The sequence below is a fragment of the Microcaecilia unicolor genome, chromosome 4 (genome assembly GCF_901765095.1).
Source record: "Microcaecilia unicolor chromosome 4, aMicUni1.1, whole genome shotgun sequence".
Lineage (NCBI taxonomy): Eukaryota > Metazoa > Chordata > Amphibia > Gymnophiona > Siphonopidae > Microcaecilia > Microcaecilia unicolor.
Genome location: NC_044034.1, coordinates 148697068 through 148710449, shown reverse-complemented (window position 1 = coordinate 148710449; position 13382 = coordinate 148697068). Strand labels below are relative to the sequence as shown.

Below are 13382 nucleotides of genomic sequence, written 5' to 3'. Positions count from 1 at the left end.
GTCTTGAAGTTATGAGAATAGTTTATAGACTGCTATAAATTACAAACTTCACTTGGCATACCTAGGCACGTCAACTTATGGCTGCCATTGGTATGGCGTGATCTTCAGGACATGCCTTATCATCAGGGCCATCAGATTTGTCTGATGAACTCTTCCCTTCCTCTCTAAGTCAGGCAACTAGTGCTCGCTGTCTGTCTCTCTTACTCTCGCTCCCTGTTTCACTCTCTCGTTTCTACGTAGAGTTTGTTTGATATGCCTTTGCTTTCCCTATGAATTTCCAATGTATACTGACCCTCTGGAATGCTTGACTTAGCTTAAATTTTTGGAGACGTTTGGGATTCTGTTAGGTACTTGTGACCTGGACTAGCTACTGTTGGAAAAAGGATACTGGGGTTAATAGACCTTTAGTCTGACCCAATATGGCAGATTTCTTTTGTTTTTAGTTCAGCCTCGTCCAGATAGGAAGCAAAGCCCATCGTATTCCTGCTGTCAGTCAGTAGGATATTTTACTCTTTTGGCTGTATAGACAACCATACCTCTGCCCCCCCCCCCCCCCCATGAGATTAACCAGGAGACACCATATTAAGATACTCATTTTTTTTTTCCAATGGAGCAAAGTTATAACTGTCTTCAGAGGTGATAGTGTTGACAGTGGGGTGGCTGATCCCAGAAAATCTTGCAGGCAGTAAGGGAGCTTCTTGAGTTCTGGAATTTTTGTGAGAAAACTGGTATAGCAGGTAAACTCACTTCTTTTGTATAAACAGTCCATCTATCCAGATGATAGAAGCAAGGAAACTTTGATCTGAGTGTTAGAAACCCATTGCATGCTCCAAAAATCTTAAGCAAAACCGATTGTGCTCTTTAGTGTCCACCCTCAAATATTTACAGTCAGTCATGCCTCAGATTTGTTTTCCAGTTTCTAGGTTGCTCAGCTTTGGTGTTCCTAACTCAATCTTATAATTTGTTTGCTCTTTGGGTAACGTCTCCAAATGAGAAAGAATTGTGCATTCCATTACTGGAATGAACTCCCACTCCAGGGCACGTTGGAGATGGTCTCGATTTCTCAGCTTCATTGCCAGTGATCATCTCCGCATTTGGATTGTGCCAAAGAGAACCTTCCTCTGGACATCTTGCTCTCTGGGGGCAATGTCTCTAAATGGGTTCCCTGTTCTCTGCTGTGAGAAATCCTCAGTGATTTAGTAAACTGATGTTTCAGTGAGAAATACCAGGATGGCATTGGTTGGGCATCCCAGCCTGGAACTGAGGTTTCTCATGAGTCTCTTGTCACCTCTGTGTGAGTCAGACATAAATTCCACATCACCCACTACTTTTATATTGTTAATGCTCTTTAATTATTATTTTTTACACAGACTTTTTGGCGGAAAACCCAATAAACCAGTTCCCATCACAGCCGCTGAAAGTATGAAAACTTCAGTGGTCATCTCCAACCCTCATGCTACCATGAACCAGCAGAGTAGCCTTGAGTCTCCTTCTGGCAGTGGCATGCTGAGTAGTGGAGGTAGCAGCCCTCTCTACAGTAAGAACGTTGACATGAACCCTTCGCCTCTTGCCTCCAGTCCCAGTTCAGCCCATTCAGCTCCCTCCAATAGCTTGACTTGGGGTACCAACCAGAGCAGCTCCTCTGCTGTTAGCAAGGATGGCATGAGCTACCAATCAATCGGCAGCCTTCACACCAGCTGTGAATCCATTGACATCTCCCTGAGCAGCGGAGGTGGGTTGAGCCGTAACTCCCCCAGTGGACTGATAACTGCTTCCAAAGATGACTCTCTGGCTCCCTTTGTCCGAACCAACAGTGTTAAGACAACATTGTCGGAAAGGTCAGTGGTCACTGCTTCATCTGTTCTCGTATTGTGCAAAACTGTTCTTTTACAAACTCTGGTAAAATAGCATTACTCCTGCAGAACCTATGAGTTATTTCAGTCGAGTCTAAATCCCAGCCATCCTTACACAAACAGAAGGTTGTAAGATAATGATGGAGTCTTCTGTAGCAGCAAATTCAAGTCCGATATGTATTCAAAGTCAGTTGATATATCATCTTGATGATGTGGACTTATACAAGATGTTTACTCTTGGTAGCCTTTTTCTGTGGAAACATCTAGTGCTTTAATAAGTGGTTTCTGGCATCTGAATTGATCACAGAGATGCATTATTTGCTAAGGTAGTATTAAGGTATATTGTCCACCATAAGGAGATTTGGTAAAGCCACGTCATCGTATGCCCTTCTGTGCTGGTCATATGATTTCTTTCAACATAAACGCTAGGTTTATATAGTCTAATGAGAAACTGGCATGAAATTAAATTTGATTACAGCTGTTTGAAATTGTTCTGTAAAGTATACTCCACCCAGATTATATTCTTGATGTATTTTTATAGGTAGACATTTTAAAGATTACGAAAAGAAGTTGTTTTGATAATTAAAAATGCAGTGATCACCCTGGTCGTTTAGTGAGTTCTGATAGGCAGAAGCTGTGCCTCAAAAGATATATGTTTATCTGCTGTAGTCCCCTATGCCAAGCATGGCATCTCCTTTTACTCTATCTAGGATGTGATAAAAATCTAGACTTGTTGTTGTGCCCACCTGAGGGCCTTGAAGCGGTGATGTGGTCTCCAGGGCTCTGAGAGAGAGTCACTGCTTTAGTGTGGATCAAGAGGCTGTTCAGTTGAAGTACTTTGAAACTTTGGGGTGGAGGAGGAGATATTTATTTATTTGATTAACTTGGTTCATGCACCCAAGATTGTTCAGGTTTCTTCATGGCTAAGGGCTCTCCCCTGCAGTATCCAGTCAATGCCACCCACTGCCCCATACCTTAATAAAATCGTAGACACTGTCTCCTGAGATTGAGGGCATGGGCCTTCTCTGGGATCCAAGCCTGCATGTCCTGCTAGCCAGTACACATGGGAAACTGAGTTTGAACTGTATTGGCAGTAACATCAGTTTGAATACTGTGGACCACACTCCAGTGATGGATATCTCGGTATCAGTGGTTTTAAGCCCAAAGCTTCAGCTGCAGATTTGTAGTTATTGTTGAAAAAAATCACTTTGTTCTTTATAGTATTGTTTTAAGCTACTCCTTTATTTTCTTCTGTTTGTTTTCCTTTCTGTGCTAATTTTTCTTCTTGTTCCCTGTCTGATATGATTTTTCTCTAGCCCTCTCTCTTCCCCTGCTGCTAGTCCAAAGTTCAGCAGAAATACTTTGCCCAGGAAGCAGGACAGGTAAAGCTGTCTCTCGCTCAAGCTTACATGTAGTTCGAATGTTTGTTTATTGTTGCCCACATATATGAAGCAGTGTCTTGTGAGAAACTGTTGCTTTAACAGCAAATGTTGTTTTTGCAAATTTGTTGCTCAGCTTTTAATGGTGTAACAAGGACATGCCAGTGAGAGTCCCTTTAATTGTCTAATTTGCAAGTTAAGGGGGTAATATTCAGTGGCAGCGATCAGCAGTTTAACTGAGATGCAGGCCGTGATGCTTAAATTAATATGTATATTCAGTGCCGCTATACATATAGGGCTAGACTGAAAAAGCGCTATTCTATAAGCTGTGCTTAAAGTTAGGTACAATTTATAGGATAGTGCTTGTGCCTGGGAATCACGCCTAACTTTAGGCATGGCCGTTTCCACCAACTGAAACGTGGTGCCTACGTTAGGCGCATATCCCCATTATTCTATAACGTGCGTTAATTTTAGGAATGCCCTCATTCTGCCCATGCCCCTCCCATTTCCACACCTCCCTTTTTCAAATCACACGTAAAATTTAGGTGTGGATCACTTGCCTAAATTTACGCATGTAAAGTTGAATTAAATTTCATTACTGCCAATAATTGCTTGTTAAGCCAATTATAGGTGCTAATTAGCTTGTTTAATTAAATTGGGCAAGCTCCAAATTTGCACATGCAATTTGTGGTGACTTTTACAGAATTAGGGGGATAGAGCTAAAGCTTAGGTGCCAAAAATTTAGGTGCTGAGCACCAATTCTGTAATGGTAATATTTGCTTAGTTGCCATTATAGAATACTTGAATGTCTGCATTTTGGCGCATAAGTCTAGGCGCAACCACTTACGCAATGTCAAATGCAGTGTAAATGCTCACACCAAATGCTGGCATTCATAAGCATAACTTAGCGCCTGTTTGCTCTGACCTGCCCATGCCTTTCCTGTGTCCATACCTGCATGGGCCGGCCATTGAAATTAGATGCTAACCGTTTGGAATTCAAAGCGAGTTAACCAGCTGGGAACGGCCGCCAACCAGTTAACTAGCTTGTTTGTGGCTATTTTTAACGTCACCTGATTATGGCCTTATGGCTATGCTCCTAAATTTACACTTCTAAAATTTATGCTCCTAAATTAGGCGCGTACCCTATGCTCCAAAATAGATTATGCTCGTAATTTAAGACTATAAATTTAGGAGCATAACCTTTATAGAAAAAAGCCCTTAATGCCGCTGAAAATGAGTACTTGGTGCTGAACTTCAAGCTGGCTATGTTGGGGGTGTTCTGGAGGCGGAGTCCGGTTATGTCCCGATATTCAGATGTAAACGGCCAGTTCGGCGGATATGTAAGACTGCATAAATAGCTAACCCATGGCCAGTTCAGTCTGAATATTAACCAGTCACGTGCTAGACATCTTTAAGAAAAGGGATATTCAATGCTGAATCCGGGTGAATATCGGGGGGGGGGTAAGTTTATAAAATAGATGCATGCGTAAATGATTTACACACATAACTACAAATTAGTGCCAGTTAGTGCTTGTTAACACCCAGTTATTGATATTTCTACCAATTTAGTGCCAATTAGCAAATTCAGGGGCCCTATTACAAAGGTGCGCCCGGCGCACACCAAATCGGCATTACTGCCTGGCTACTGCATGCCCCGAATTTGGCGCACACCAAGAACACGCGGTAGAAAATATTTGCTATTTTCTTCCTCAGGGCGCCTACCAGCAGCAAACGGCAGTTGGCATGCACTGCATACTTTTACTGCCCGGGTAGAGCGTGAGACCTTACCGCTAAGTCAATGGGTGGCGTTAAAGTCTCAGGCCGAAAATGAACGCGTGCTGGTTTTCATTTTGCCACATGTCCATTTTCCGGCCCATTAAAATAGTCCCTTTTTTCCCAGACACAGTACCAAAAACACATGACCACACTGTCGCAAGCCAGTTTGTGGCGCACCGTTGTAAAAGGTCCCTCAGTTACATGCATAAATGACTGTTCCATACCCAAATGTCCACCCAATTTTTGACATCCTTTATCAAATTTGGGGGTAAATTAGCAGTGCTCAATATACATTTAATTTAGGCCTACAATTCAGCTGAAAATCACCGCTCTCCAGATAATATCATTGCTCCACCACTTCGTCACACAGATAGTGTTGGACCAGTTACAGCAGCTTTTTTAGTCCAAACACTGTAAGGACGATTTACACTGTGTCCGGGAAAAAAAAGGGACCCCCAACATTTTTTATCAAATAACCCCAAAACGTTCAACTGCAGCCGAAACTTCTGCCTGAAATTCGAGACATTTCTGAGTACTTTACTTTTCAACAGGATGGAGCTCCACCGCCTCGAGCTCGCAAAACAGTTGAGCTCTTAATTAATGAAACTCCAGAATTCACTGAGCCAACAGCTTAGTGGCGTCAAAGACTTCGTGAATGTATCAAGGTTGAAGGAGGACACTTTGAACACAAATTATGAATTAACTAGGGGAATAAAGGCCCATTACACTAGGTCCTTCTAAATGTTTAAACAATTTGCAGAGTATTTTGAAACTATGTAGGGGATCCTGTTTTTTTCTGGACACCACATATAACAGGAACTTACGTTTAAATGCCACTTGCACATGTAAAATTGCAGAATACTAGCACTTGTGTGTAAGTAATAGTTAGATGCCTAAGTACAATTCTGGGAGGGTGTGCAAAAGTGGAACATATGGGCAGAGCATGAGTGGGCAATGGGTGTAAGTTACTCTTATCCTTGCTGCATTTATGCTTCTGTGATTATGTCGGGTCTGGTTGTAACTGCAGGCGTGTAAATGTAAGGTCCACCATTGTCGGGTTACACTAGTGTTCCATAATGGAATCCTGGCGCTCAGGTGCCGTTATAGGATAGACTCTCACCGTGTAGCATCAGGGCACTCAACAAAAGTGCGCATTTACAGGATTGGATCCTATGCGTATAGGACTACATTCTTTATATCACGCCTAAAAAAAAAATCGGTGCTGAAACGAAATACGCCTTGGTGTATTCTATAAAGTACACCTAAATTTAGGCGTACTTTATAGAATAAGCTTAATTTCCACGCGGTTTATAGAATATGCCAAGTGCTTGTCTGAATGACTAAATTTAGTCATGGGCAGTTACACCAAGAAAAAACTTGGTGTAGATCAGTGGCGTAGCTATGTGGGGCCACGGGGGCCTGGGCCCCCGTAGATTTGGCCCTGGACCCCCCTGCCGATGACCCTCTCGACCCCCCTCCTGCCGCTGTCGCCGCCGTCGGCTACCTTTGCTGGCGGGGGACCCCAACCCCTGCCAGCCGAGGTCCTCTTCTTCCAGCGCAAGGCTTCGTTCTGTTTCTGAGTCTGACGTCCTGTACGTTGTACATGCAGGACGTCAGACTCACAGGTAGGCGATGGTGGGGGAGGGGGGTTGAGGGGGTCGTCGGTGGGGAGGGGGTCCAAAGTTGTTGGTGCGGGGGGGGGGGGGGGGTCAGCGGTGCCCGGGGGGGGGGGGCTAAAATGTGCCCCCTCACCTCGGGCTCTGGATCCCCCTCCCGCCGAAGTCTGGCTACGCCCCTGGTGTAGATACCAATGCCTAAATTAGGCGTGGACCGGGTGTATTCTATAATAATGCACATAGATCTTAGAAACGTCCACTACCTGCCCATTCCACGCCCTCTTTCCAACTATGCAGCTTAGAATTTACACGCATCGCATTATAGAATACGCTTAGGCAGTTTCACGTCCAAATTCTAATTAATGGCAATGACAAGTGGCAGTTGCCGGCGCTGATTGGCTTGTTAACTAAGTTGCACGAGCAGATCCAGAATACAACTGGATTTGCACACGCAGCATAAGTAGTATTATATAGAATCTGAGGGATGACGTTTTAAAATCTGTGTACAGCAGATGTAAACATTTACTGAGCAATGTGAAAATGGGGCTGTATGTTTTTTAATTTTCTACAGTGAATATTTGAAATGTTTTTATCCCTAAGCCCTGAACTCTCACTTGCATTTTAGTATTCTTGCAGCATGCTGCGCTTATGCACGGGTTCAGGCTTGTTGCTGTGTGTCATCTTGACCCATTAGGTGGCTATTATAGGGGTAATTTTTATCAAGACAGGTGCCCTGCTGTATAGTTTTTTTTTGTAACTAAACTTCAGAGAGAATCTATTCAGTTAGTAGCTCTATGAAAGCCGTTATGGACTAGATTCTGTATATGGTGCCTGAAAAATTGGTGCTGAAAATATTTCCGCCTAGGCTTATTCTGTAAACCGCGCCTAGATTTAGGCATAGTTTATAGAATACTCCTAGCGGCCATGCCTACACCTAACTCTAGGCGCATCCATTTACGCCAAGTAAAACTTGGTGCATTCTAGAACCGTGAGCGTAGATTTTTGGAACCCCATGGTTCACTCATGGCCACGCCCCCTTTTTGGAGTTTGCATTAGAATTTACATGCACCACTTTATAGAATATACCTAGGAAGTTGTGTGCATAAATTCTAATTAATACCAATTAGTGTTAATTGCTTAAGTGCCAATTATCAGTGCTGTTGGGCTTGTTAAATAATTAAATTGCATGCGCAAATCCAGAATACAACTGGATTTGTGCACGCAATTTCGGTCGCACTGTATAGAATCCGGGGGTATGTGGGTAAAAAATATACCTATGCATCGTCTGTCTGCTTTATCTGCGAGACAGTAGTGCACTGGAAAACAAATGTGTGTATTTGAGAAATATGCACGTTTAAAGTCTATTTTTATAAAGAAAAGTAGATGCCTACTTAAAATATTAGTGCAAATGGTGAAAAATATCTTAGTGTGATGAGAGCTTATTACATAATAGTCCCTGGGCACCCAGGGGTTGATATTCAAAGCGATTTAACCAGCCAGAAATGGGTCCTGGACAGTTAAATTGCCTCTTTGGGGTAACTGCTAATTTTCAGTGGCACTTAACCGGTTAGTGTCAAATTGAAAACCAGCTATTCTGGGGGCAGAGTCGGCACTCGACCAGTTAAATGCCAATATTCAATGCTTAACTGGCCAGGTTAACCATGTAAATAGGACCAGATAAAATTCAGCCCTGTCTTTATGCGGTAACCTATAGCCGGTTAAGAGCTGAATATGCCGATGCCTGGATGTGGCCCGGCATTGAATTTTTTGGTTGTTGCCGGCTAAATTTCAGGCCCCCAGATTCTATTATAGAACGCTCACATAACATTGGTATCAGCACGCTTTATATTTAGGCTTCCATACTTCCACCAGCACTAGCAATGGCACGTGTACCTTACTGTGTTCTGTAAGTTGTGTGTGTAAGTAGCAGCCCTGCCCATACGAATGTCTTTTCCTTGCATTAAGCATTGTGCCACTTAAGCACGCCTTTGCAGATTAGCGCTTAGGTGTTCTGCTGCAGCTTACATGCATAAGCGTACACTTCCCCATGAAAGTGTTGATATTCTGTGGGGAATTCCATAAACGATGCTTAAAATTGTGCTCGCAATTTAATTAATGAGCCAAATTAGCACCGATAATTGGATGCTAACAGTCAGTTATTGGCACTAACTGGCAATAATTTGGGTTTACGTGCGGCGGGAAGGGGGTCCAGAGCCCAAGGTGGGGGGCACATTTTAGCCCACCTCCCCCAGCCACCGACTCCACCCCCGCTGCCGCAAGGTACCTTTGCTGGCGGGGGTTCCCAACCCCCACCAGCTTTAGTCTTCTTCAGCGCTGGTCTCCGGTGCATTCGCTGATCTGTGCTGTGAGTCCTGAGGACGTCAGGACTCGCAGCACAGATCAGCAAACGCGCCGGAGACCGGTGCTGAAGAAGACTAAAGCTGGCGGGGGTTGGGAACCCCTGCCAGCAAAGGTACCTGGCAGCGGGGCGAAAGTGGCAGGGGAGGGTCGAAAGTAGAGGGGGCCAGGACTAAATCTGCGGGGGCCCATGCCCCCGTGGCCCCACCTAGCTACTCCCCTGCTAAGCGCTATTATATAAACGTGTGCAACTGAAAAGGGGGTGTGATCATGGGCGGGTCAGGGGCGTTCACTAATGATGTGCACCCTATTATAGAATTTGGTGAATCCGTGCCTAATTTAGGCACAAGAATTTACACTAGGGTTTAGTTGGTGTAAATCCTCGTGCCTAAAAGTGTGATGCAGATCCCGGTGCTACGCACTACTATAAAAACAGCTCTCAACTTGGAGCGTCCTTTGTAGAATAGCACTGAGCAGCCACTTACTGAATTTAGTCTTTATCGGGGCGGACTGAGAGTGGTCTGGGACTCTGGGCAATGAGGACCATTGGGCTCCCCCCCTCTCTTGCTGCCTTCCTTTCCCCCTGCCACTGACCTTTTCCTTTGGTCCTACAGGCTAGATTGACTGTCTGCTGCTGACGCTGGAACCTTCCTCTGCCACAGCCCGTGGCGCACTTGTGGAAGAAGAAGGTGATGTCAGAAGGAGGCAGGCCATGGCAGAGGAAAGTTGCAGCATCAGCAGCAGATGGCCAATTTAGTTGCCGGTGCCCCCGCCTGCAAAGGAGGGGGGGGGGGGTCGGGGATGGGAACGCAGGAGGGGGAGGAGACGGGGGCTTTTTGGTCCCAGTTCTGGAGGAGAGAGAAGGGCATCACATATCGAGTATGTGGGAGGGAAGCACTGGGCCCCCCACAAACACAGCCCTGGGCCCTCGGGCATTGCCTGGTTGACCTTATGGTCAGTCTGCCCCTGGTCCTTAGCGCTCAAGTGGCCCATAAGTATGAGTTGCCCTGTTATAGGATCACCCTTCATATGTTCTGAGATCTGAAAAACATTTTAAAAAGAAGCTGTTACTAATGTTTGCCTAAGTACCTGAATAGTCATATGTAAACTACCTTGATTTGTGCTTCAAAAGAAGCAGTATATCAAAAATTGAGAAACTAAACTAAACTAAGTGTAAATGTGAAAGTTGTGCGATAGACAAGGGAAGACCTAAGGCAGAGAAATTTGAGAGAGCAGTTAGAGAAAAGGGGACGATAGTGTTTGACGTTTAAGGAGGTTAAAGCAAGAAGCGCTGAGGCATATGGGATGTCAACAGAGAAATTCAAGTTCCAAGGACAGGGGAAGGAAAGAACAGTTCAAGAATGAAGGAAAAGTCAGGAATCAAAGCCAGTGAGGAAAGAAGAGGGAAATTATCAGGGGGATGTAAAATGACATCTACTGAGAAAGAGAGAGAGTGGAGTGAATAGGTAGATGGAGTGGACCTCAGAGGAAAGCAAGGAGTGAGATTGGGATGGAAGAAGAGGTTGAAACCTGACGCTGCCAGTGCCACCACAGCCAATCGTGTGGGAGAAAATCTCTGTAACAGAGGTTTTCTTTCCTATAAGTTAGGAATGCACCCCCCCCCCCCCCCCACCACCACCCATCAGAAGCTAAATATAGCCACTTTGTGAAACAACCCAACTATATTTAGCTGCTGTGCCTGGGTCTTTTTTCTGACCCAAGCGTCTAGGTGGTTAATTATCTTCATTCCCCTAGGTGCTATCTTTTATTCCAGTTTTTGGCTCAGTGGTTTGTACTGGGTGTCACATGTCATATGCTTTTTTTTATGTTTCGCCACACAGTTGATAATCCCTCTAGAGAGGTAAAACGTGGCCACGTCGGGTTCTGTATAAAAGTGGCAAGAATAAAAGCCTTTTAATTATTAGAAGACATGTATTCTGCTTTTGTGGACTGTATTGGATAAAATAAATACAGTTGGAAATACCCATGAATAATAATGTGTGCCCCTCAGATAAGTACAGAGCCAGAGATAGCAGTGTGTGCGTGTTGGGGGAGGGGATGTGCATGCCATTTCTCCAGCTGTATATGTGTTTGCAGCACTCCTGGTTGCATGCAATTTTTATCTGAGCTGCTTCTCTTCATTCAGAAGAAACAAAAATTAGGTAAGTTGCTTTGGTCAAACCTGGGCTTTGTTTTCATCCTACCGTCTGCACGACTTAACAACCCAAAAAGCTTTGTGTATGTCATGAGCATCCCATGCTCTCTTGAAAGAAAACATGGACAAAAGTTTTATACACATCTCTCCTTCCCCTTCATATGTTTATTTTCCCCTCTCTTCTCTCTTCTATTTTCTGAAGTTTTTTTGTTTCTTTTAACTCTTCCTACAGTGATCCACATCTTGATAGGAACACTTTGCCTAAGAAGGGACTAAGGTATTGGTTTCCTTGTAGCCAAATGGCTTTTGTATGGTTTCAAGCTTTGCTGCATCTGCTTTTTAATTTTTTTCCCAGTGGAGCTGCTGCTAGGGGCTTTGGCACTTGTCATCTTTGCCTTTCTGCAGGGTGACGTATTTTTAAACCTGTGATTTTGCGCTTTCTAGCTTGTTGCTCTTTTTAAATTTTTTTTGCTGAATGACTTTCAAAAGCTTGCCTCACAAATGCTTCACATTTAATTGTGGCTTTTGCTGATGCATTAGAATTGAGCCAGTGTGAAGGGGGGAGGGAGGGAGAAGGGGGGTACTCATAAGGAGATTCATATGTTTTTTTAATCTTTGTATGTCAGTTATAAACAAAAATAAAGCTTTAAAAAAAAAAGAATTGAGCCAGTGTCTTCCAACCTTGCACCATTTAAATCTTTGCTTGGGTGGGGGTGGGGAGGTTGAGGAACTCTCAGATGTTTTGCCAAGAACTATTTTGGTGGAAGTGTTAATATAAAACCAAGTGGAAAACAGTGTCCTCTTGAAAAATGGTAAATTGTATCAGAGAAGAACTGAATAGATGCAGCTCCTGCCTCATCCAGACAATGCTGCTAGAAATGTCTGACCCCCTCTCCTTTAAATACAAATAAATATAAAACTAATTTAGAGTTGTAAGATAAATTTTGTGTGTAGAAGAAGCCTTCCAGTTGAGTGTTTAATTCTATTCTTAGACGTGTAATTATACTCTGGAATACGTTGCCAGAGAATGTAGTAAAAGCGGTTAACTTAGCGGGGTTTAAAAAAAGTTTAGATGGCGTCCTAAAGGAAAACTCCATAGACCATTATTAAAATGAGGAAAAGCCACTGCTTATTTCTGGAATAAGCGGCATAAAATGTATTGTACTGTTTTGGGATCTTGCCAGGTACTTGTGACCTGGATTGACCACTGTTGGAAACAGGATGCTGGGCTTGATGGACCTTCAGTCTATCCCAGTATTATAAATACAAGTAATGTTATGAAGGTACAGCTCATAAGTTCTTTAAAAAAAAAAAAAAAGCAATGTAAGGGAACCCACAAACTCAGGGGGTCTTTTACTAAGGTGCGCTAACGTTTTTAGCTCAGACTAAAAATCAACTGGTGGTAAACGCTGAGATGCCCATAAGAATATAATAGGCATCATAGCATTTAGTGCCAGCTGAATTTTAGCGTGAACTAAAAATTTTAGCACACCTTAGTAAAAGACTCCTTTTCCCCGGTCCTTAAGTCTAAAACACCATGGGATCGATATTGAGCCAGTGGCACTTAGCATTTTGCTGTCCACCGCTGGTGTTAACCCAGAAATTCAATCTTGGGCTGTGTCCAGGCTTCGGCATTGAATTTCCAGGTTTGCGTAACCAGCTAATGCGTAACCAGTTAAGTGCTGATATTCAGCACTTAACCGGCTATGGTGCAGCACGTAAAGATAGGACTGACTTTTATTTGGTCCTATTTGTGTGCAGACCTTCGCCAGTTAAGTGCTGAATATAACCGGCCAAGTTATGCCCCCAAAGTATCTGATTTTCAGTTTGGCGCTAAGTAACCAGTTAAGTGTCGCAGAAAATTAGCGGTTGGCCCCAGCAGGCGATTTAACCGGCCAAGAGCCATTTCTGGCTAGTTAAATCACTTTTAATATCAACCCGAACGTGTATTGTGTTCTAATATCTTAAGTCAGTTTGTCATCATATTGGGCTGTTAGGGGTAGAATTTTTTTATTGCACAATGTCACAGACAGTGCAGTAGATTACTTGTCTGGCACTCCCTGACCCTCACTACACGCCCTGCTCTCCTGGAATGAAAAACCAGAGCTAGAGATTGTTTCTGCTGATAAAGGTGAGGGAAATATTTTGAAGATTACAAAATCAAAAAACGATGTGGTCTGTGTTGACTGACTTGTCAGTCTGTTTGTTTGTTTTTTTAAATCTGAATAACTATCCTGATATTCAG

General features: G+C 43.7%; 1 protein-coding gene across 1 annotated transcript in view; it reads left to right on the top strand.

The window, feature by feature from the left end:
* The window catches only part of NAV2 (neuron navigator 2), a 463718-nt gene that overhangs the window by 365084 nt on the left and 85252 nt on the right, over positions 1-13382 (top strand). Inside the window, 3 exon segments of the mRNA XM_030200720.1 lie at positions 1371-1838; positions 3170-3235; positions 11370-11414. Coding sequence (XP_030056580.1) covers positions 1371-1838; positions 3170-3235; positions 11370-11414 — 579 coding nt within the window.